At 48.2% G+C, this 25,001-nt stretch overlaps 1 protein-coding gene across 3 annotated transcripts in view; it reads left to right on the plus strand.

The window, feature by feature from the left end:
• The first annotated feature begins 223 nt into the window (after nucleotides 1–223).
• Nucleotides 224–25,001, plus strand: part of EVI5L (ecotropic viral integration site 5 like) — a 40,024-nt gene continuing 15,246 nt past the window's right edge. The window contains exons 1-6 of one of the 3 annotated variants that reach the window (XM_084763437.1): nucleotides 224–438; nucleotides 16,706–16,889; nucleotides 19,988–20,177; nucleotides 21,371–21,595; nucleotides 21,703–21,777; nucleotides 22,419–22,544. In XM_084763437.1, the coding sequence (XP_084619563.1) occupies nucleotides 16,738–16,889; nucleotides 19,988–20,177; nucleotides 21,371–21,595; nucleotides 21,703–21,777; nucleotides 22,419–22,544 (768 nt within the window). In that variant the 5' untranslated portion in view covers nucleotides 224–438; nucleotides 16,706–16,737. The remainder of the gene's footprint in view (nucleotides 439–16,705; nucleotides 16,890–19,987; nucleotides 20,178–21,370; nucleotides 21,596–21,702; nucleotides 21,778–22,418; nucleotides 22,545–25,001) is intronic. The other 2 variants (XM_084763438.1, XM_084763439.1) reach the window with 2 other exon arrangements.

A 25,001-nucleotide genomic window follows, 5' to 3' on the forward strand; every position in this document is an offset into this window, starting at 1 on the left:
AGCCCACCACTATTGGTAGTTTAGGTGTCGATCAATACTACTCCTTATTTGATAGGACAAATTATGTGTCTATCACAAATTCTCTCATTTCAATTCGCTTCTCTCCTCACAGAACCCTAACCAGGGCCCCGCCTCATAAGAAGGAAGGGATTGGTGAGTTCTCCTGTCACTCTTCTCTAGTGGGTGGAGCCAAGGACCTAAAGGGGCGGTGAATTGGTTGACCGGGCTTCGGGGGGGCGGGGCAGCGGCTCCTGTCAGCGGGTGAAATGGCAGCGGCGGAGCCGGTGACGGCCGCGGTCCCCGGGGGCGGCTGAGTGAGAGGGGCCGGGCCGCCAGGTTTGCGGGACCCCAGGGCAAACGCGACCGCGGGCGGGGCATCGGCGACGCAGTGCAGGGACCGCGAGGCTCGGCGCGGCGATGGCGGCGCTCTTGGTGCAGGTAGGGCGGCCCCGGGCCGGGCCTCTTCTCCTAGGGGCGTCAGTGCTGCGGGGCCCGCGGGGAAGCCGAGCCAGGAGCGTGACCTGGGGTCGCCTCGCCTCCAGAACCCGCTCTGGGAGTCTTGACATTCCCAGCTCTGGGCCCTGGAACTCCGGCCTCCGCCCACCCTCATTCGCGATGTCTCCCCCAGGATCCACCCCCCACCCCAGGGCTTCTAGGACCCCACGTCTCTCCCTCACGATGCCACACACACACACACACACAGGCTCAGAAGCCCTGCTTATCTTTCTCAGGACCCCTCTCTAAGAACCTGTCCAGGGCTTGCTTCCCCATCCCCCAATCTGCAGACCTGCCTTCCCGCCCCCCCCCCCCCCCCATGACCGTTCCCCTCCAGTCCACAAGCCTGGTCCCAGGACCCCTCCCATCTACACATGCCTCGCCTTTACGTCCCCCTAAACCTGTCACTTGGGTTCCTGTCTTCTGTGTCTGGCCTGCATCCAAGATGCGAGCCCTGTACTCTTTCCTTCTGACTCCTTCTGCCTCGCATCTTAAATGGGAAGATTCCCAACTGAATCCACAGACATCAGCTCAGCTTGCTTGCTTGCTTGCTTGCTTGGCACTCCTCCTGTTCAAGGGCACCACGGAGGTGGGGGGGGGGGGGGAGAAAAATCACTTCTAGTTTGTGAGAGGACCATATGCACTGTTGCTGATCTTGACCCATCTAGATCCCAGCTTCCTGAATAAATGAACGTTCAGGACTTCAAAAGATAATGCTGGATCCCATCCCCCCATAGACACACCCTCCCAATTCTTCTTACTGAGACAGAGGGGCGGGGAAGGAGGGAGGGAGGGAGGGAGATAGATCACTTACAGAAGCCTAGGGGCAGAACACAGACCCAGTGCCATGAGTGCTTCCCTGCCCCACCCACCTACCCCCTCTCTCTCACAAGCATACACACTGCCGAGAACTTCTACACACCTCCTTGAACCTCACCAGCCCAGCTTCCTCAACAGGCCTCATAACTCAGACAACAAACAGAAGATTGTGAGGTGGCAGCTCTGTCCCCAGCAGCTAGCCTTTCTCTTCCACCCCATTCTCTTTGAGGTCGGACCACACTGGGACTCCAGAGGGTGTCAGGGCCTAGAATCTACCAATTGCAGATCTCTTCCCCTTCTCTGTCTCTCCCTGCCTTGCCCTTCTTAATAGGAAGGACATTCTTTCCTACACCAGTGTCCTAAAAGGAACCAGAGCCCATTCCCAAATCAGTTTCACTACACACACACACACACACACACACACACACACACACACACACACACACACACACACCGTGGGGAGTGAGATGTTCCAGGTGCTCCTGGCCCCAATCCTAAAGTCTGACCAGACTGGTAGGACCAGCATCCCTGAGCCTATGGGAAACGCTGGCATCAGAGAGATGATAGAGTCTGCGCTGCCATCCAAGGTGCCCATCAAGGTCAGCTTCTGACAGCCCTGTGAGTTCTGTCCCCCACCACCAGTGTTTGGTCAACACAAAACAACTTCATCTTCCTAGCATTTGGTATCTGCTCAGACTGGGTCAGACCTGCCAAAAGCAAACACCTCTTTGTTTAAGGAATATTCTCAGAATGGGAAATATGTTCTGAAGAGGGCTGTGGGGAACGTGAAAGGAGGGGGTGCTGTGCTTGACATACACCCTCCCGCATGCACCATCCCCAGCCAGTCTGCCATTGAGTCAAACTCCCCTCATACCCTGGCTCTTTCACGGTTCTTTGTATTGGTTCTTCCCACTTATTCTGCCCCACAGCGCCCATCCTGGGGTCCCACCTGTGGGTTTCCTCTGGGCTCCTGCGGTTGACTGTGGTGGTTTGGAAGGGATCGCAGATGGCTTGGCCCTGGCACAGAGCTGAGGCAACACAGAATGGAAAGAAGAGATGATCACAGAACTGGCTGTAGTTTGTAGGACTACGGGGTGTGAGGAGAATCCAGAAAAGCCAGCCCCAACCAAGCATTTAGTATGCCTTCAAAGGCCCCGATAAAAAGCGTAAGCTTCTTTGTAGAGTATTTATAAACAAACTCTGGACCAATTTGAAAGGGAAACTCATCTTGGCCCACAGCCTCAACTTCTCCATCTGGAAAATAGGGGGAGGGGCAGGGGATAAGCCCTTAGAATAGTAGTACTCTGCTGCAAGAGAGGCAGTGAGATTAGGGTGTGGCCTTGTGTGTTTCCTGGGAGCAGGGTAAAAGATAACTGTGTTTGAGGGGAACAGGCCCCACACACACCTATCAAGGTTTGTAGGATCACTGTCCCTGATGATCCCTGACCTCACTGGATGGTATCTGAAAGACTTAGCCATCATGCAGGAAGCTGGCTTAAATCAGGGCTGATAGAATGAAGAAAAAAGATGGTCTCTTGTGTGGGACTTGTAGTCATGCAGGGGTCTCCAGGTAGGACTGGGGACATGGGAACTACTGGCCAGCCATCTTGATGACCCACACAGACTCCCTGGACATGAGATAGAACTTTGTCACATCCATTTGAAAGCAAGAGTGCATGAAGACTTGAGGGTCATGTGGCCCAAAGGAAACTGCAAGATCTCCTCCCATTCCCCGGGGGACTTTGAACAGATGTACACAATAGGGTAGAAAGGTCCCTGGCATACACTGAATTCTATAGAAAGTACCAGAAGGCTTCAAGGTTTTGAGTGGATGCAACACAGCTTTGCTAGAGCCTGAGCATATGGATCCATTGTCTTTTGTGTCTGTGCTTTGATAGGTACTGGTAGATCAGAAACACGGCTCAATTTCCTCTTGTAGAATGTAATGTCACTGTTTATGAGTGATGACCCACTGTTCCCCAGGGGATTGACTTAGATGTCCTGTATGTAAAGCCTGCACAGCCAGTTTGGGGAGAGGGGAAGAGTTGGACCCAGAAGCACACACTGATTGAGCTCATGCCTTGTTCGCTGTGCCAAACACCATTTGCATATCATCTTAGTTAATCCTCTGAGTAACCCGAAGGAGCCAGTGTTCTAGTGTATGCCTTTGTCATCACCCCCTGCTGCTGCAGTAGGGATGCAGGACACAGAATTATGTACACTGTGCTGCTGTAAGAGCTCCAAGAAAGAACCACTGCAGCCCTAGGACATCCAGGAGGTGTGGCAGGGGTGACTTGTGGATGCAGTCACCAGGCAGGCATGGCAGGTTAGGGTGTTCCAGAAGTACTAGACCAGGGACCAGGAGCTGGGAACCAGCATGGTTCCTTCAAGGGACGCGTGAGTTCTTCTGAGGCTAAGTGGGTGGGCTTCACCCTTCAGGCCAGAGTGTAGCAAGTGTGATCCGTATGACAGTACACACCATCAGGCACTCACGGGCAGAAAGGGATCTGAAATTGGGGAAATTGGGGGAAGGTGCGAACCATACCATCTGCAGGAAAGCCAGAGCCAGGCAGGAGAAGGAAGGAGGTTGTTCAGAGATAGATAGCAGGTGCCCCATGTCTAACCCTAGTTGGAGAAGACGCCCATCCCTCTGAGGGACCTTTCCAATGCCCTCTTGCCATAATTTCCCTCCACTTTACTGTCTCAGAACGTATCAGCATGCTTGTGAAATCTTTTGTTTGTAGGTGGCATGGTAGGCGTATGTAAACACACATGTGTATGCGTGTACATGTGGAGTCCAGGAGTTAGCCTGGGGTGTCATTCCCTGGGATCTGTCTGCCCTACGTCTTTTCTGGGGTTTGGTTTATTTATTTATTTTGCCTGTTTTGTTTGGTGTCTATGGGTGCTTTGCCTGCATGTGTACCAACTCTGTTACCGACAGTTGAAAGCTGCAAGCTGTAAGCGGGTACTTCTAGTGTCACCTCCTTAGTATAGATGGCAGACTCCCCTGAGGAGACAGTGGGGTTTCGCCTGCATGTGTATATAAGCACACATGCACACATGGTGTCCATGGAGTCCAGACCCTGGAAAACTGAGTCACAGACACTTGTAAGCTGCCATTTGGGTCCTGGGAATCAAGCCCCATTCTCTGCAAGAGCAGGCAGTGCTCTTAACCACTGAGTCACCCTCCAAACTTTGTCTGCCTTGTTTTTTTTTTTTTTTTTTAGGTCTCAGCTGGGTGGTAGTGATGCATGCATTTAATCCCAGCACTTAGGAGGCAGAGACAGGAGAATCTTCATGAGTTCAAAGCCAGCCTGCTATACAGAGCTAGTTCTAAGACAGCCAGGCTACATACAGAAACCCTATCTTGAAAACAAACAAACAAAGATAGATTTAAAAAAAAAATAAAGATAAATGGGTCTTACACTGGGCTCTAGGGACCCTCCTGTTTCTATTCCCCTGGCACTGATGTTACTAGCACATGCCACCATGCTTGCCTTTTACATGGATGCTAGGGCTGAAACTCAGGCCCTGGTGCTTGCATGGAAAATGCTGGACTATCTCCCTGGCCCTATAAAATAGGGATGGTATTTTATACCATACACACACACGCACACATGCACACACATGGTGTACTTGTATGTTCTGCACGTGGGCACAGTGTCTGTGCAGGTGCACTCGTGTGCTTGTGCATGTGGAGGGCAGAGACTGACATTGAGCGTCTTCCTCTGTTGTGCTCCACTTTGATCTAAGACAGCATCTCTTGCTGAACACGAAGCTCTCCAGTTTGTCTAGCGAGCTAGCTTGCCGAGGGATCCCGTCTCTGTCTCCCAGGTGCTTGAATTACAGATGGCCACCATCCCTTCTCTTTTTTCATTTTTAATTATTTGTTAATTTATGTCCCTGTTTGGCCTCCATGTGTGTCTATGCATCATGTGCTCTGCCCACAGGTTAAATAGGGCATCACCTCCTATGAAATTAGATGTACAGACAGTTGTGAGTGCCAATGTGGGTGCTGAGACCTGAACTCGGGTCCTCTATGAGAACAGCCAGTGCTCTAAACCGCTGACCCATCTCTCCATCCCCTCCTGACCATCTGTGACCTGGGCTCTGTGAGTCCAAACACTGCTTGTACAGCAAACTCTGTGTCTCCAGAGCCATCTCCGCAGAACCCCCATAAAATCATTTCACTGATGCCTATCTCCCACAGTTGTGTGAGCAGTCCCATGAGAGGAAGATGCCTGTCAGTGTTTCTCACGGGAGAATCCCAGATTCATATAGCAGTTTCTCAGCAAAGTGTGAGCAGCAGTTTTACCAGCAAATAGGCTTCCCTCCCTCAGCCATTCCTGCAACAGAGAGGTCAGATCTGTCTGCCTTGCTTAAAAGTAGTGCTGAAGGGAAGGCCAATCTGCCTCACCTGTACCCACCATCCAGCTTGAGGAGCCCAGGAAGCTGGCACAGATGACAAATACATCTTCAGCTGTGCACCTGCCACAGGAAGCCCTTGTAAAGGGCTTTGATGTTCTTCCCCTGTCATTTTCAAGGACATTAAATAGAGAAAATGAAGAAAGTTGCCCTTAAGTGAACCTGTTACATTGGCAGAAAATAAGCTGGTAAGGATACAGAACATAAACTTATTTTTTTTTTAGGTCAGATGAGAATCTGCAGTCATACTGAAGTTGTGTTGCTGCTACTGCTGTTGCTATTACTAATAACAGTGATTATAGTTTTACAGTGTTTAATCATTAAAGTGTGTCACCATATAAGGGCAATTTGCACTGAACTACGGGGACCACACAGTGGCCTTGACAGCCCCTACCCTCAAGGAACTACCCGTCCAGCAGGGAATAAGTATAAGCCACTGCTGGTCCTAAACACAGGACAAAAATAGGAGAGGTAATAATGCAGAGTGGGGGAGGGGAGTAGGGGAAGACGGGAGGGAGGGAGAGAAAGAAAGTGTGTGTGTTGGTCAGGTACAATCCTTAGCCCTGATTACAAATTGAAATGTCATGGTGCCCTGCATCACAAAAGGAGTATAGGAAGGATTTAAATTCATATTTCCAGCCCTAAGATTTCAAATATAAGCCAAAAGATCTAGAATAACTATCCACTCTCCAAGAATGTGGAAACTTGCAGAGCAATTTGAACAATGGCTAAAACTGACAGGATATGCAGTACGTTTGGTAAAGTGCTTGCTTAGCATGCACAAAGCCCTGGGTTCCATCCCCAGCACTATAAAAAACTAGGTTTAATGGATGTTCTCATTTCATTTCTGTTGCTGGGATAAAGTACCTTGGGTAGAAGTTTGAAAGATGGCTCAGTAGTTAGGGTATCTGCTGCTCTGCACAGGAACCAAGTTCAGTTCACAACACCCATGTTGGGGGGGCAGTCTCACAATTGCTGGATTACTGCAGCTCTGGGGATCTGATGCCTTCTGGCCTCTAGGGATACCTGCATTCACATACATTCAGCCACAAAGAGACACAGCTACACATCATTAAAAGTAAAATGAATTTCACTGAGCATGGTAGCATATGCCTGTAATCCCAGCACTTTAAAACCCTAAATAAATAAAATGGGTTTTTGTTGTTTTTCAAGACAGTGTTTCTCTATTCTGGAACTCTGGAGCTGCCCTGCCCATTCTGGAACTCACTCTATAGACCAGGCTGGCCTTGAATACAGAGATTAGCATGCCTCTGCCTCCCAAGGGCTGAAATTAAAGGCGTGTGCCACCATACCTTTAATGGTTAATGAATTTTAACCACTGAGCCATCCTTCTAACACACATACCTGGTTTTATGTGATGCTCGGGGTAGAACCCAAGGTTTTATATATGCTAGGCAAGCATGCTGCCAGCTGAGCCATATCTCTGGACCATAATATATAAACTTGTATATACATATGTATTAATAGATACAATATGAATATGTAATAAGTATATTTTATATGTGTTAAATATAATATATTTTAAACTATACATATTGTTTTTAAATTAAAACTTAGAAGGGGGGTGCTGGAGAAATGGCTTAGAAGTTAAGAGCAGTGGCTGCTCTTCCAAAGGTCCTGCGTCCAATTCCCAGCAACCATACGGTGGCTCACAACCATCTATAATGAGATCTGGTGCCCTCTTCTGGGTGTCAGGCACACATGCAAGTGGAACATTGAATAAAACATGGATAAAAAATAAATCTTTTTTTTAAATGTAGGAAGGGCAGAAGCAGAGACTCTAGAGAGAGAAAACCAAGTTCAGATCTTCCTATGACAGAATTGGAGTAGCAACCAGTACCAACCTCTCTCACCTCAGCGTGGCACTTCCTACATGGCATATCTGACTTTTGCCTTTCTAACTACCCTTGTACACATCTTTTTTTTAAAAATATTTTGTCTACAATGCATGAAGTCCTTGACTTGATCACAAGCACCACAAATAAAAGTATATTAACACACATATTTATGTATATAATTTATTTTTATAATTTGAGTTTTTATTTTCTTGAGGCAGGATCTTTTGTAGCCCAGGATGGATTTGGATTCATTATATGATCAAGAATAGCCTTATGTTTTTAATTTATTTATCTATTTGTTTTGTGTTCAAGTGTGTATATGTACGTAAGAGCAGTACGTGTTGCTAACTACTGAGCCATCTCTCCAGTCCCCAAAGATTTGTATTATTTTCTATTCGTGTGTGTGTGTGTGTTTGAATTTGTGTACGTGTGCTTGTGGACACCTGAAGAGGCCAGAAGGGGACATTATGTCCCACAGAGCTGGAGTTGCAGGCTTGTCAACAGCTGACTGACCTGGGTACTAGAAACCTAACTCGAGTCCTCTGGAAGAGCAGCAAGAGCTCTTAACTGCTGAGCAATCTTTCCAGCCCAACACCCTAAGTTTCAATATACTTTTTTTTTGTTTATTGGGTCAATGTATGTTTGTGCCTGTATATCATGTATGTATTTAGGCATGCAGGTACATACCACTTGGTGCATGTGGAAGTCAAAGGGCAGCCTCCAGCAGCTGACTACACCTTCCATCTTGTTTGAGACATGGTCTCTTGCTGTTAGGGTGGCTGGACCTGAGTGCTATTGGGATTCTCATGTCTCCACCTCCTGTCTTGCCTTTGGAATGCTGGGATTACAGACATGCACCACCTGTCCAGATGCACAAGGGTTCTGGGGACTCTTTACCCATTGATCCATCTCCCCATGTTTTTTATTTCCCTTTTATGTACATTGGTATTTTGCCTGCATGTATGTCTATGTAAGAGTGTCAGATCTTGGAGTTACAGACAGTTATGAGCTGTCATGTGGGTGCTGGGATTTGAACCTGGGTCCTCTGGAAAAGCAGTCAGTGCCCTTAACCACTGAGCCATCTCTCCAGTCCTATAATCCCCATTTTCTGTCCCTATGATATCCGTTATCACATCTCCTCCAGCTTCTATGGGCTATGGCACTTACTTGCAATGCCATTGTTGTTGACGACCTTGACAGACAAGAGGCCTGGTTGATATGTCATGCACTGTCTCTTCATCAGGACCTGCCTGGTGTTCTTCTCATGGTTAGAGTAGGACAATGACTTCATTGGGGAAAAACCACAGAATTGAAGCACTCTTCCCTATCACCTCCTGTCAAGACCATGTGATATCCTTATGAAGTTACTGTTGCTGCTGACCCTGATCATGTAGCTGAACCACATGGGAATGTTTGTCTTCATTCACTCAACAGATGTTTACTGACCACCCGCCAAATGCTAATTGTACGTTAAGGGCTTAGAGCAGAAAATTAAAATACTGCTTCTTCCTTGAATTGTTGACAAATTTATAAGGCAGGCAGGGACAGAAGGCATTGCCATAGAATGTGTGTTGGAGGCTAGGGAGACAGCTCAGTAATGAAGGCATGTGTCATGTATGTGGTCTGGAGGTCAAATCCCTGGGACCCACCTAATGCCTGATGGGTCCCCAGCTGTCTAGCTAAGCTGGCAATGTAGATAAACTCTGGGTCCAAGTGAGAGTTCCTACCTCCATCTCCAATGTGAGAAACTGAGGAAGATACATGACACATGGCATCAACCTCTGTCTGCTCTCTGCATGAATCCTAGTGCATATGATGCATCCCCTTTACCCGTGCGTGTATGTGTGTGCGCACACATACACACACAATACACACACGCACACCCACACCCACACACATTCATATATGCAGGGGTGGGGAAGCATGTATTTTGGGCTAGGGTATAGGAATATTTTCAGGGAAAAAAATCAGGATGGTAAAACAAGGCTAACAGAAAGGCTTCATTGGTGGGCCTAGAGATGGTTCCATGGTTAAGAGCATTTGTTGCTATTTCAGAGTTCAGTTCCCGGCACTCACATGCTGGTACACAACCCTCCTTAACTCTAGTTCTAGAGAATACACGATCCTCTTCTAACATCCAAGGGCACCAGGTGCACATACAGTGCAGGCCAGACACTCATATACATAAAATGAACCTAAGGAACAAAAACAAAGTGTTAAAAGCTGGGGGAATGGCTCAGTAGCCTGACAGCCTTACTTCAATCCCAGGGATGCTCAATCCCAGGCATGCTCATGATGGGAGCACAGAACTGACTCTCACAAATGCTCCTCAGACCTCCACAAAAGTGCCGTGGCACACACACATACACACACGTGCACATGCATACACATACCACTAATTAATTAATTGATTTTTTAAAAGATTTATTTATCATTATGTATACAGTGCTCTGCCTGCATGCACACCTTTGGGCCAGAAGAGGGCATCAGATCACATTATAGATGGTTGGGAGCCACCATATGGTTCCTGGGACTTGAACTCAGAACCGTGAAAAAGAAGTCATTGCTCTTAACCTCTGAGCCATCTCTCCAGCCTTAATTAGTTGTTTTAATTGAAAAGAAAAAAATTGAATTCTCATCCAGAACCAGGACATCAGATTAACTGACAGAATGCTCACCCAGAACACTCCAGGCCCTCCCCTCTGTTCTGTCATCAGCACCACACAAGACTGAGCATGGTGATGATGCCTGTAAAGAAAGCACAAAGAGGGCCGGGTGTGGTGGCGCACGCCTTTAATCCCAGCACTTGGGAGGCGCAGGCAGGTGGATCGCTGTGAGTTCGAGGCCAGCCTGGTCTACAAAGCGAGTCCAGGACAATCAGAGCTGTTACACAGAGAAACCCTGTCTGGAAAAAACAAAAACAAAAAACAAGCCAAAAAATAAAAAATAAAAGAAAGAAAGAAAAAAAGAAAAAGAAAAGAAAACACAAAGAATAGAGAAGGAAGGGGGAAGAGTGTGCTTGACTCAACTGCACCTAGTAGACCAGAGGGGACTTTCTAGAATCGCACCCTAGCCTACAGGCCCAGAAGAGAAGCCTCTGATTACTGCAGAATTGTTCTACTTCCCGTGGTATTCCAACTCTCCCCTGACCCACTAGTCCCAGCCCTCACCCAGCTTTTTTTTCTCAGTACTGGGAATTTTTTTTTTCTTTTTCAGTACAGGGCCTCATGCATGCTAGACAAATATTCTGCCACAGAGCTACATTCCCACTTCTTTTATTTTTATTTCTTTTAATTTCAGGACAAGGCATCATGTTTTCTAGGCTGACCTGGAACTCATTGTGTAGCCAATAGCAATCTTAAACTTGTATTCCTCCTGCCTCAGACACCCACGTGCTATGACAGTAGACATGGGCCATCATGCATGGTTTCCCAACTGGTTATATTTTATTTATTTTATCTTTATTTATGTTTGTTTGTTTCTTTATTTATTAAAAAGGGTCTCACTACATTATCTTCAACTCACTCTCCAGCCCAGTCTGGCCTTGAACTTGTGGTTTTCCTATATTAGCCTCCTGAGTAGCTATGATTACAGGCCTCGTGGCCACCAGGCCCTGCCCCTGTCTTCTGTGCCATAATTCCTTTGCAGCCTACCTTATTCTTCGTCTTCTTTGATTGAGGTATAATTCATATAACATAAAAGTCATCCACCTAAAGTCTGCCGCATGTACAGTTTCATGCTGCCATCACCGTGAATCCTAGACACTCCCTACCCTCTAGGCAATCATTCTGCTTTCTCTTCTGCCTTTGTACCTGGAAAGCACTACTCCACTTCTTGACACTGTAGATCCATCTAACCTGCATATCTAAGTGGAAACATAACAACCCGTTACTAGATTTTCTCACTGGACATAAAGTCTGTAAGGTTCACCCATGTTATAGTACGTGTCAGTGCATCATTCCTTTTCATGGCCGAGTAATATTCCAGTATGTGTTTTTGTTGATGCATTCATCTATTAATGGCCATCTGCATCATTTGTACTTTGTTGCTAAGTGAGCAGTGCTTCTGTGAACACTAAAATGCACACTTGTATGTGTAGAGACTTCCGCTGTCTTGGGTAGACCTCTCGTGGGAAACTGCTGGATCCTACTGTAACCCTTTACTTTGAGACACTTTTTGGCTGTTTTCAAACTCTGAATTTGTCTGGCTGTATTGTTGACATTTTAGGCAACTGTTTCTTACCAGGAAGATCAAGGGTCACTCCTGCCTTAGTGTGAGGGTCACCAAGCCTTGTGAATGAGCTTGGGAATGATGGAGCTATAGAAGGCCGCTTGCAATAATGGCCAGCCCGCGAGAGGTGGGCGTTTCATCTATATTGGCCTGTTTCAACACTGGAAGTAGGGCTGGAAAGGTGGCTCCATGGCTAAGAGCACGGGCTGCTCTTGCAGAGGACTCAGGTCCTATTCCCAGCACCCACAGGGCAGCTCACAACCATTTTAACTCCAGTTCCAAAACATCCAGTGGCTTCTGGCCTCCAGGAGCACCAGGCACACATGTGCCTTACTCACATACAAGCAGTAAACAGTAAACATTCATAAACAGAAAATAAATCTTTTTGTTTGGTTTTTTCGAGACAGGGTTTCTCTGTGTATCCTTGGCTGTCCTGGACTCACTTTGTAGACCAGGCTGGCCTCGAACTCACAGAGATTTGCCTGCCTCTGCCTCCTGAGTGCTGGGATTACAGGTGTGCACCATTACACCCAGCCTCAGAAAATAAATATTTAAAAATAAATTTGAAATAAACCCTAAGAGTGCACTGGGGATATATCTCGGTGTAGAATGGGTACAACTGTGGATTTTATCCCTACATAAACAGGCAAGATTGCAGAGGCCTGTTATCACAGCATTTAAGAAATGGAGGGTAATCAGTTGAAATGCATCCTTAGCTACTTAGTGAGCCTGAGACCAACCTAGGCTACAAGAGACCCTGTACGGTGATGGAGGGAGACGTGGCCCACAGGTGACTAAGATGCCCTGGCCAGAGAGGTAGGAAGAGAAGCAGGAAGCTTCTCTTATTAACTAGAGAGGGGAGGGCTTCCAGAAAAAGAAAGGATGGCCAGCAGTGCCCAAACGTCAGAGCGGGCGAAGGAAAAGGAGCTCAGAGCTACTTCACAGCTGAGCTTTTGTACCTCATAATCTTTGCCCACCAGCACCATCTTTGCCCAGCTTTCAGCTCAGACTCTGCTTCAGAAGCCATGAGCCAGACATATGTGGTGGCTCATGCCTGGCAATCGCAGCCCTCAGAAGGCTGAAGGAGACTCACAAGCTTGGGGCCAACCTGGATGTCTGTCCTACTTACTTTTCTGTTGTTGTGATGCACTCTCCTAATAAAAGCACCTTCAGGAGAAAGGGGTTCTTCTGACTCACAGTTTCATGTCACCGTGGCAGAAATTGTGAGAATGCATTCACCCACTAAAGTGGAGAAGGATGGGCTCTAGTGCTTGCCTCACTTTCTTTTGGGATAGTGTCACCCACCATGGGTCTTCCCACCTCCATTAAAGTAATCAAGAGAATCCCACCAGCCAAGCCACAGGCCCATAAAGCGAGGAGTGCAAGTATGAATATCATGAACTTCAAAAGAATACATGTGCTGGGGCTGGAGAGATGGCTCAGAGGTTAAGAGCACTGGCTGCTCTTCCAAAGGTCCTGGGTTCAATTCCCAGCAGCCACATGGTGGCTCACAGCCATCTATAATGAGATCTAGTGTCCTGTTCTGGTGTAAATGCAGGCAAAACACTGTATAGTTAATAAATAACTAAATAAATCTAAACACACACACATGTGAGTGACAAGTAGCCTGTGTGTGCTCAGTATGTCTGAGTGTGAAGACTCAGTACATTTGAACCCCAAAAGTATAAATCTGAGTATGTGTGTGTGGTTGTATATGTGTGTCAATATATATGAACGTATGTCCGTGTGTGTGTGTGTGAGAGAGAGAGAGAGAGAGAGAGAGAGAGAGAGAGAGAGAGAGAGACTGTATGTGCATGAGTGGGGGGGGAATATGTGCATATCAGAGAGTGTGTGTCTGTGTGTGAAAGTCTGCCTGAGGCTGGATCATCTTTGCTTATCAGGTACTAGGTAGTCCCAGGCTACCTCATTATCCATCGGTGCTCTTGCCCTGAGCTCTCAATGCTCCCCAAATGCAGCAGTAGTTCTGGAGCCCTCGCCCTGCCTCCACTGTCCATGTTCTCCCAATTCTGGAGGCTGGCCCTGCCTAGAAAGATCATTCTGCCTTAGCTCTTTGTGGCCACAGCCTTGTCTAGCCACAGCCTTTGACCCTGTGGGAGGTCTTGTAGCAGCCCCCTCTGTTTCTCCATCAGAAATGATTAACTCCAAAAAAAAGAAGAAAGAGAGGAAGAAAAAAGAAATAATTAACTCCTAGTTCAGTGGTTTACAATTGCTTGAAACTCTTCAGGCCTGGTGAGCCTCAGCCAGCCTGGCACGCATAGAAATCTATAGCTCTGGGCTGGGGAATAGATTAAAGTCCCTGCTATGCAAGTTTTAGGACTGGTGTTTCCCATCTCCAGACCCCATCTAAATGCCAGCTCACAAGCTGGTACTTCCAGCTCACAAGCTCTGAGTTTGATTGGCACACTCTGCCTCAGTGAGCAAAGCGGAAGAGCGATCAAGGATGACTCCTGACTTCAACCTCAGACTCCCCACGCAAGCACACACACACACATGTACACACGTACACACGCATGCATGTATGCACACACGCAAGCACAAGCACAGACACACACAAGACGAAATGAGAGCTGTGAATCCCCCAAGTTCACCAACAGCAAGACATCAGTGGGCAAAGGGCCAGAACTAAGCTCAGGACTAGCATGAAATCCAGCTTACCTGGGATCCCTGGAGTTGACTGGGGACTATAGGAAGGTGCTCACTGCAGACAGGTGAGCAGTGTTCTTCTCTCATATCGTGTCTGTTCCTCGCTGCCTAAGGAATCAGATGTCCCCTCTGCAGGGTCCATGTGAGGCCCTTTCTGTGGCCGTGAGTCAGAACTGGATCAGGTTGGGTTCAGGAACACAGAGCAGACTTCTGGGATAGAGCACAGAAGGAGGTGGGCAGGTGTGAAGGTGCTGTGCTCTGTTTTCAGGCTAGAACAGAGATTTCTTCCTGCCTCCTTAGCCCTAGGTATCTCCATGTTCTCAGACCCTGCATACCAGCTGGGCTCACCAAGAGGAAATACAGGAAGACAAAAGGAACATATCCCCAGCCTCCTTCCCTCCCAGAGCCTTTTCCTTTTTTATTTATAATCTGTGTGTCCTCCCCTAACCCATGAAGAGCCATGTGTGTGAGTACAAGTGCATATGTACCATGTTGTGCATATGGAAATCTTAGGGACAACCTTGGGTGTCAGGGCCTCCTGTTGGTGGCCACTGTGTACACCAAGCTAGCTGGCCCACAAGTTTCTAGAGATTCTCCTGTGTCTACCTCCCAGCTCACTGTAGGAGGGCTGAGGTGACAAAAATGTTAGGTGCTGCCATGCGCAGCTTTAGGAGGATTGTAGGAATCTACAATAAAGGCCTGTATACCTTTTATTGTGCATTGTCTCCACTAAGCCATTTCCTCAGCCCATTCCAAAGTATTTTCTGACCCCAGAAATGCTCCCTACCAGGGAAATACAACTCTGCCTCCAATCCCCTGGGAACCCCAGCTCTCAGAAAGACTTCCAGCCTTGGCTCCAGGATAGATAATAAAGGCCAACACTGGTGGGGAAACATCTCATATGCTATACGTAGCATGCTTGGTTCACAACCACCTTGAGACTGGTCATAATGGATCCTAGTCTCAAGAGACCAGAGAAGTAGAGCGACTAGCCTAAAAATCACACAGGTCATTGACAGAGAGCCAGGCTTCAAACACATGGATCTGAGTCTACAGCTTTTGTTTTTGTACGTGCGTGAATGAGTGTGCATGTGGAAGCCAGAGGACAACCACAGCTGTTGATGCTGACCACTTGGCTTTATACCTGATTTTTAGATCATTTTATATGTGTGTCTGTGTGTGCCTGTGTGAATGTGCACCATGTGTTTGCCTGCCCTTAAGGGCCAGAAGGAGGGCTCTAACCCACTGGGGCTGGACTTTCAGGAAGTCGTGAAGCACCTGATGTGTGTGCTGGCGACCAAACTTGGGAATGAGCACCAAGTGCTCTAAACCACTGAGCCATAGCTCTCGTTGCCACCTTGGTTCTGTTTTGTTTGGTATGGTCGCTCGATGACCTGAAATTCACCAATTTAGCTAAGCTGGCTGGTCAGTGCACCCCAAGTCCCCTCCTGTCTCTGCCTCCCTAGCATTGAGATTAAAGCTCTCACCACCACACCAGCGATTTTAACATGGGTTTTGGGGATCAAACTCAGGTCCTCATACTTATGTGTGAATACTTTATAGACTAAGCCATCTCCTCACCATGAGCCTTTGCTTTTGTCCCCAGACAGGCAGAGATCAAAAGGCCAGTGTATTTAAAAGCCCCTAAAAGGCTAAGCAGGTAGCCCCAGGGTAAGTAGGAAAGAAGCCCTGGCATGTGGAGACTGAGATCAGGATGCCCCCTATAAGCACCACCCATACTCTGCATTTGCCAGGCCACTGATTCCTGGCACTTTGGTGCAGCCTTGGCTTCCCAGCCCAGGACATTACTCTTCCATCCATGGAAGCACCAGACAATTAACAGTGAAAAGTAGCTGCTTGGTCTGTGCCAACAGCACACTCCCCTTGATGAGACAGGGCAAGTCAAATGCTGCCATGAGGCTCCAAAGGCAAGCAACAGCAGAGGACAGAACACTGTCAGAAAAGGTCACCAGAAGAAGAGCGTCTGTACCCCCCTGAAGTTTCACATAAGATCCTTAGGCCCTCCAGTGACAGAGGTAGGGCCTTTAAGCCTTGGCCGTTGGATAGTACAACTAGGGGTGGACCAGGAGTGGGAAGCCTGGGATGGTGGAGTGTTCTCAGGGTGAGCAGGCCGACTTTGCTGGCCCAGGGATGACAGTCCAAGGTAGACATCCATCCACCCAGCGCTAACTACATGTTTCTCTCACCCCCAGATAGAGCTGTAACCTGGCTTCCCTCCTGGCTAATGAGCCTGCCCACCATGGCGAGCCCCACTCTGAGCCCCGACTCCTCATCTCAGGAGGCCCTGTCAGCACCCACCTGCTCCCCAACCTCTGACTCTGAGAACCTCAGCCCAGATGAGCTAGAGCTGCTGGCCAAGCTTGAAGAGCAGAACCGGTAAGTGGGGGGCCAGGGAGGGGAAGCAGGGCTGGTTCCTGGTTTACCAGGACCCTTCATGCTCCAAGCTGGGCCTGGACTACACAGAGAACAGCTACTACAGGACGCTGAAAGAATGTTTCTCTTTCATTCTCCCAAAATGGGCTGGATACATTGGTTTCTTACTCACACTTCAAAAGGTCAGATGAATCTGGCTTCCCTTTTCAAAGCCACTTGTTTTGGGTTTTTTTTTTTTCAAGGAAGAGGTTAAAGCTCCCACCTGCATAGATGTCTTATTTTGGGGGGCTCTGTAGAATATCCTCACTGAGGAATTCTAGGCAGGATCTCTACTGCTGCGCCACACTCCCAGCCCCTTACCAGGGAATTCTAAGGAAATGCTATACCACAAAGTCATGCTTCAGCCCCCGACTGAGGTATTCTAGGCAGGGGCTCTACTACTCAGCCACAACCCTAGACTCAGCCTTCATTAGTCAGGAATGAAGTGAATCCAGCAGATCTGGAGACACTAGCCACTGAGAAGGTACTTTACTACTTACAGATTTCTAACTGAGAGGAGGCAGACCTGTCAGTCAGGAGCCAGACAAGAGCCTGGGGGAAAATGCTGGCAAGAACATTTATGTTGGCTTCCGTGGGCAGGAGTGGGTGAAACAGGGCAGGCAGGCACACAATTCACTGACTTGAAACATTTCAGTTAGCCCTGGCTACAGCTCTGGCCCCCGATGCTGGGAACACAACCCTGTGGTGACAAGAGCAGATGGATAGTAAGCAGAGCGTAGAAGCTTGACGGAGGAAGCGGCTAGGGCGTGGCTCTGAGTGGGTTGAGTTGGATGTGAAAGTTCACTCTCAGGTGCATGGGCTTTTCCTATCTTTAATAACTGCCTAGCCATAGGAAGGACTGTCCAGACCCTCCATCTCTCCAGAATCTATAAAGCTGTCAAAGGTGTCATAAAAAGTATCCCATCACCGGGAAGGCTACTGCAGGAGGATCAAGAGGTCGAGGCCAGCCTGAGCTTTGTAACCAGATCCTGTTTTAAAATAAAGAGCTAGGGCTGGAGAAATGGCTCAATGGTTAAGAGTGCCACCTGCTCTTCCAGAGGTCCTGAGCTCAATTCCCAGCAACCACATGGTGGTTCACAACTATCTATAATGTGATCTGATCTTCTGGCCTGCAGGTATACATGCAAGCAGAACACACACACACACACACACACACACACACACACACACACACACACACATATATATCAAATAAATAAATCTTTAAAAAGCAAATAAAGAGTTAGAGTTATCAGTGGTACAATATTCACCAAGAATGCACTAAATTCAGCCCCCATTTCAAAAACTAATAGAGGGAAAGAGACTGGAGAGATGGCTTAGTGCTTAAAAGCACTAGCTAATTGTTCTATCAGAAGACCTGGGTTTAATTCCCAATACCCACATGGTGGCTCATGGCCATTTATGACTATAGTCCCAGGAGATTGGATGCCCTCTTCTGTCCTTTGGGCACCAAGTGCATAAAGGTGCTCAGATATTCATGCATACAAAACATCTAGAAAGCAAACAAAATTAAATATTAAAAAAATAAGAAATAATACCAGGCAGTGGTGGTCTATGCCTTTAATCCCAGCACTCAGGAGGCAGAAGCAAGTAGATCTCTGAGTTCAAAGCGAGCCTGATATGGTATAGCATTTCCTTAGAATTCCCTAGTAAGGGGCTGGGAGTGTGGCGCAGCAGTAGAGGTCCTGCCTAGAATTCCTCAGTGAGGATATTCTACAGAGCCCCCCCCCCAAAAATAAGACATCTATGCAGGTGGGAGCTTTAACCTCTTCCTTGAACAAAAAACAAATGGCTTTGAAAAGGGAAGCCAGATAAAGTGAGTTCCAAGACAGTCAGGAATATATAAAGAAACTCTGCCTTGAAAAAACAAAATAATTAATACTAATAGTAATAGTAGTAGTAGTATATAAAAATTCATTTCCTTAATAAAAAGGAAGAGAGATAGCTTAATCTGTAAAGTGCTTAAATGTAATCCCCAAAATCCACATTAAAAATTAGTCATGCCTTTAATCCCAGCACTTGGGAGGCAGAGGCAGGTGGATCACTGTGAGTTCGAGGCCAGCCTGGTCTACAAAGTGAGTCCAGGACAGCCACAGTCACACAGAGAAACCCTCTCTGGCGGGTGGGGGACTAGTCATACCTAGCATTTAATCTCAGCACTCAGGAGGCAGAGACAAGGGGACTTCTGTGAGTTTGAGGACAGCCTAGTCTACATAAGTAGTTCCAGGCCAGCCAGGGCTTCATAGTGAGACCCTGTCTAAAAAACAAGCAAACAAAAACAGCAATAGCAAAACACTAGCCGTGTAATTCCAGCAACAGGGAGGCGGGAACAGGCAGATCCCTGAGGCTCACTGACTTACCTAAGTTGGGGAAGTGCAAGTTCATGAGAGTCCCTGTCTCAAAAAATAAGATGGACTCTTGAACAGTATCCAAGGTTGGCCTCTAGCCTCCACGTGACTGTGCACCCATGTACACATGCATACATATGAGTACAAAGAAGGAGAAGAAAAAATTGACAGAAGGAGGGAGAAAGAAGGAAAGCAGGAAAGGACGTGGTTAATACAGCCCCACAGTGTCCTTGGTACACTATAAGGGCCCTCCCTCAGCCAGAACTTGCATTCTGAGCCCAGCTATGAATCCCTAAATCAGCTGTGTCGAGTTGTCTGATAGAAGCTGATAGAAATGTGCACTCAGCCCCCTGCTTGGTACAGAAGAGGAACACACATTTCCAAGGCTTAGTAGATGAGGGCCGTGGCTCAGGGAGGTTAAGTCACTGGCTCGGAGGACCCAAGTTCAGTTCCCAACAGCTATATCGGGTGGCTCACAACCATTCCAGCTCCAGGAGATCCAATGTCCTCTTTTGGCCTCCGTGTGCACCTACACACACACACATGGCATACCAGTGTAGAGATAAGTGTGTTTAAAGCAAGGAAAGCAGGCAGTGTGGCTCCAGTCTCACAGGTCAGGCGCTTCAGAGGACCTTTGTGTCCAGGAGTTACTGGAATTTTCTGGCCTTCCCTCTCCTACCCTTTCCTGCCCAGGCTCCTGGAAGCCGACTCCAAGTCCATGCGCTCTATGAATGGCTCCCGGAGGAACAGCGGCTCCTCACTAGTCTCCAGCTCCTCAGCCTCCTCCAACCTGAGCCACCTGGAGGAGGACACGTGGATTCTCTGGGGCCGCATTGCCAACGAGTGGGAGGAGTGGCGGCGCAGGAAGGAGAAGCTCCTCAAGGTGGCCTGAGGCAGATGTGGGATGGGCGTGAGTCTGGCCAGTCACCTACCATGCTACCAGGCAGGGCCAGCAGCCCAGCTGAGGCAGATGTGGGATGGGCGTGAGTCTGGCCAGTCACCTGCCATGCTACCAGGCAGGGCCAGCAGCCCAGCTGAGGCAGAAGGGCCACAGTGGAGATGTGCAGAGGGGACATGAGGACAGGACAGAGGGGGTAGGATGAGAGAAGTCCTTGTGCCTCCTCACTTTCTGCTCTGGTGTGGCGGTGCAAACCTATGACCCCTGAACCCCGGACCCTGAGGCAAGAGGCTTACCAACTGAAGGCTAGTTTGGACTACATCGTAAGACTTTGTGGCAAAAAGCCAAGGGCATAAAAAGAATTTGGGGGCTGGGGAAGTGCCTTGTCTATAAAGCGATTGCTGCATTAGCTTGGAGCCCTGAGGTCCATCCCTAGCACCTATAACAGCCGAGCGTGCTGGCACATTCTTGTAACCCCAGCACTAGGGAGGCAGAGCCAGGCGGCTCCTTTCAGCTAGCCCAGTGGGCACACTCCAGCTTCACAAGAGACCCTGTCTCACAACACATTGTAGATAGGTACTTGCTGTCAAGACCAACAACCTGAGTTTTAGTCTTACCTCCCATAGTAGGAGAGATTCAGCTCTTTCAAATGCGGATACAAATTGTCCTCTGATCTCCACATGTGTATTGTGGTACATATTACCTACCTATACACACACACACACACACACACATACACACACACATACACACACACATACACGCATGCACATGATAAATAAATACAGTTTAAAACATAACAGTAAAACAAACAACAAAAACCAAGGCAGATACCTCTAAGGAATGACACCCGAGACTGACTTCTGACTTCCACATACACATATATCTGTGCACATATATATATATACATATATACATACACACACATGAACATGCACGCAAACACAAACTAGGCATGAGAATAGCTTAGTGGTAGAGGAGTCACTGAAGGATGAGGGAAGCCCCAGGAAGCACCATGACTAACTAAAGCAGTGACTCAGATGTCCTCTGTACCATCCTAAAAGCATGGGTAAACCATACCTGAAGTGCTGGTTGGGTTGGCTTTGGGAAGGCTACAATGCATGGGGCAGAGTCCAGCCCTGGCCTCCCTTCCCCCACCTCACCCCTCCCCATGGCAGGAGCTGATCCGCAAGGGCATCCCACACCACTTCCGGGCCATCGTTTGGCAGCTCCTATGCAGTGCCACAGATATGCCTGTCAAAAACCAGTACTCAGAGCTGCTCAAGATGTCTTCACCATGTGAAAAGCTGATCCGCAGGGACATTGCCCGCACCTACCCTGAGCATGAGTTCTTCAAAGGGCAGGACAGCCTGGGCCAGGAAGTCCTCTTCAATGTCATGAAGGTGAGGCCCCAGCATTAGCTCCAGCTACCTTAGCAACAATCCCCACTTGAGATGACTCTGTAGGAGCTGGTGGGACCCTGTGTTCACCCAGCCTCCTTCCCTTCCAGGCATACTCCCTGGTTGATCGGGAGGTGGGCTACTGCCAGGGCAGCGCCTTCATTGTGGGCTTACTTCTCATGCAGGTAAGTGGCTGCCCTGGGCTCCATCCCTAAGAGATGTGCACAAGAGCATTCCCTGCATCCAGCGACCTCCTAGGGTCACAGCCTTGCTCAGCAGCCACTGATGGCGACCTCTGACAAAGGCCAGGCTAGGTCCCCAGTGGATGGGTACAGAGGGGCTAGGTTGGCACTTATGCAGCCTGGGTACTGATACTGTTCCATCCAGGATAGGAACAGGGCTTAAGGAGCAGTTGAACTGGGAAGAACCACAGACAAGAATTTAGGTGTTCTTAGGGGTTTGGGAATCCCTCCAGAAAAGCCAGAGGGCTTTGGACAGGAAGAAAGGTGATAGCTGGGAGTTAACAGGGATGTCTCAGCCAAGTAGACAAGACTGGGTCACTAGCAAGGGTTAGGTACAGCTGTTATTTCCTGTTAGTGGCCCTCAGCAAATAACTTTAGCCACAGGTTTTCCATCAATCAATAGTACTGACCATATTTATGGTTTGTTGCATGGGTTCCAGTATCCAGGTACAGTTACAATAAATATAAATGGGATAGAAACAGCCCTTGTGTACCATAACACTGTCCAGAGCCCAAGCATACCCTTCTCATTCCTTCTGTTGCACACACACACACACACACACACTCTCTGCTGGTCCCTCCAGATGCCTGAGGAGGAAGCCTTCTGTGTGTTCGTGCGACTGATGCAGGAGTACCGGCTACGGGAGCTCTTCAAGCCCAGCATGGCGGAGCTGGGACTTTGTATCTACCAGTTTGAATACATGCTACAGGTAAGCAGGCCAAAGATGGCAACCCTGAGACTATCTCCAGAAAGCTCCGGAACTGGAAATTCTAGGCTCCCTTGGTAGGACACTGGCCTATCATGCACAAAGCCCTGGCTTCCGTCCCCAGTACTTCATAAGCTAGGCATGGTGGTACACAGCTGTCATCCCAGGACAGATGTGGTGTAGAAGCAGGAGGATCAGAAGTTCAAGGTCAGTCTCAGCTACATAGGAAGTTGACAGGCAGCCTGAGCTGCATGAGATCCTGTCCTGAAGAGAGCAGGTGTGTAACATGCAAGGTAGTGCACAGTCACGATCCTAGTTTTTGGGTTTATGAGACAGGAGGATAACAAGTTCAAGGCTACCCTGTGCTACTTAGTAAGGCCCTGTCTCAAAATTTAAGAGCTGGGAGGTTGGCATATGGGTCAGTGGTAGAAGGCTGGCTTAGCACACAGAGGAGTTCTGAGTTCACTCCTAGCTCTGTGGAGGAGGAAAAGGAGGAACTAAGGGGAAATAGAAAAAGAAAGAAGGAAGAACAAAAGAGAGGGAGAGAGGGAGAGAGGGAGGGAGGAGCAGACCCAGAAAGGCACTCCTGTCCTGTCCCTGTGAGATGAAAGGACACAACTCTGGAGCATGCTGGGAGGGACAAGCCTAGCCAGGACAGGGGTCCCTTGGCTCCCAGAACCACTAAGGCAGAGTGAGAGGAGGAGGGCTGGCCCCACAGGCTAAGGGTGTGGCGGAAGGAGGGGAAAGTGTTGTCTGCCTGCCTCTGCTTATTACAGGGGAGCAGCAGACGGCTCCGTTTATATATAGCAACCCCCACAGGACTTACTTTTGGCTGGCAGACAGAACCCAAGTGTTTATGCTGCACACACATGCACACGCACACACACATACACCTCATGCTTGTATTCTTACACACACTGGCCAGCTCCAGAAGCCCATGGCAAGTGATAACTGTGCCATCAGTCAGTTATCAGTGAAGGCTCCTCTTTCAGATTATGAAGACAGCGTGGTAGAGCTCTATCAGGGCTGGTAGTTGCAGAAGCAGGAGGCCCAGGCACCTACAAAAATGACTGCAGAGGCTGGCTTAGCATGCTTGCCTAGCATTTGTGAGGCCCTAGGTTTGATCCCCAATATCCTTCCCTACCCCTTAAAAAGAAAAGAAACATCATGGCTGGGCATGGTGGTACGCACCTTTAATCCCAACACTTGGGAGACATAGACAGAAAATTGAAAGTTCCAGGCCAGCCTAGGCTACATAGGAAGACCTTATCACTAAAAGGGAAAAAAGAAAGAAACTAGTGCAGGGACCATAGCTCAGCTAGTTGAGTGCCAAGCATGAACAAAGGCCCTGGTTTCCATTCCTTCACATGGTTTGTGCTTGTACAAGCATAGCAATTTAAAAGTAGAGGCAGGAGGAGGAAGATCAGGAGTTCAAGGTCAGATCAGCTCAGCTACAAAGCAAATTGAGACCCACTTCCCAAAAATAAACTTTGGTTTTGAGGAGATGGCTCAGTCAGTAAAGAGCTTGCTGCACAAGCATAAGGACCTGAGTTCAGAGCCTCAGCATCCATGTAGAATCCACTCATGAGAGGATGTTCCTGTTACCCTAGCACTGGTGGGGCAGAGACAAGTGGATTCCTGACCTGCCTAGCCAAATCAGCAAGTTGAAGTTCAGTGAGAGACCTTGTCTCAAAAAATAGATAAAGACAAGACAGCTAGAACGCACACCTTTAATTCCAGGACTTGGGAGGCAGAGGCATCCAGATCCCTGTGAATTCATAAGATAGTCTGAACTACATAGCAAGTTCCAGGACATCCAGGGCCTTGTAGTAAGATGCTGTCTCAGCAGGGCATGGTGGCGCACGTCTTTAATCCCAGCACTCAGGAGGCAGAGGCAGGTGGATTGCTGAGAATTTGAGGGAAGCCTGGTCTACAAACCAAGTCTAGGACAGCCAAGGCCACACAGAAACCCTGTCTCAAAAAACCAAAAAAAAAAAAAAAAAGAAAGAAAGAAAGAAAGGTTTAGCTTGAAGAAGACAGCAGTATCAACCTCTGCCTCCACACGCACACCCTTACATGTGCATGTGCATATACATGTGAACACACACACACACACACACACACACACACACACACACACACACACACCTCCTACACATACCCACCAATTAAAAAAAAAAAAAACAGTTTGATTCCCACCATCTTCCCCCACCAAAGTTTAGAAGGCCCAGGCTGGAAGACCTAAGACTTTCACAGACTAAGATTTATACAGCCAAGCAGGTGTGTAGTCTAGAACACAGATGCTGGCTCAGTAAAGAAGCCCAGGGCTCTGAGCCTTCTCCAGCCTCAGTTTCCCCAGTGCTCTTCTACTATCGAGTAGCCTGAAGTTGAGTCCCATCACAATTTGACAAGCATTTCCCCAAGCCCTGCTTGTGTTCCCTTGTCACTCAAAGTTCCAGT

This window comes from Acomys minous (assembly GCF_964271855.1).
Source record: "Acomys minous genome assembly, chromosome: 16".
Taxonomy (NCBI): Eukaryota; Metazoa; Chordata; class Mammalia; order Rodentia; family Muridae; genus Acomys; species Acomys minous.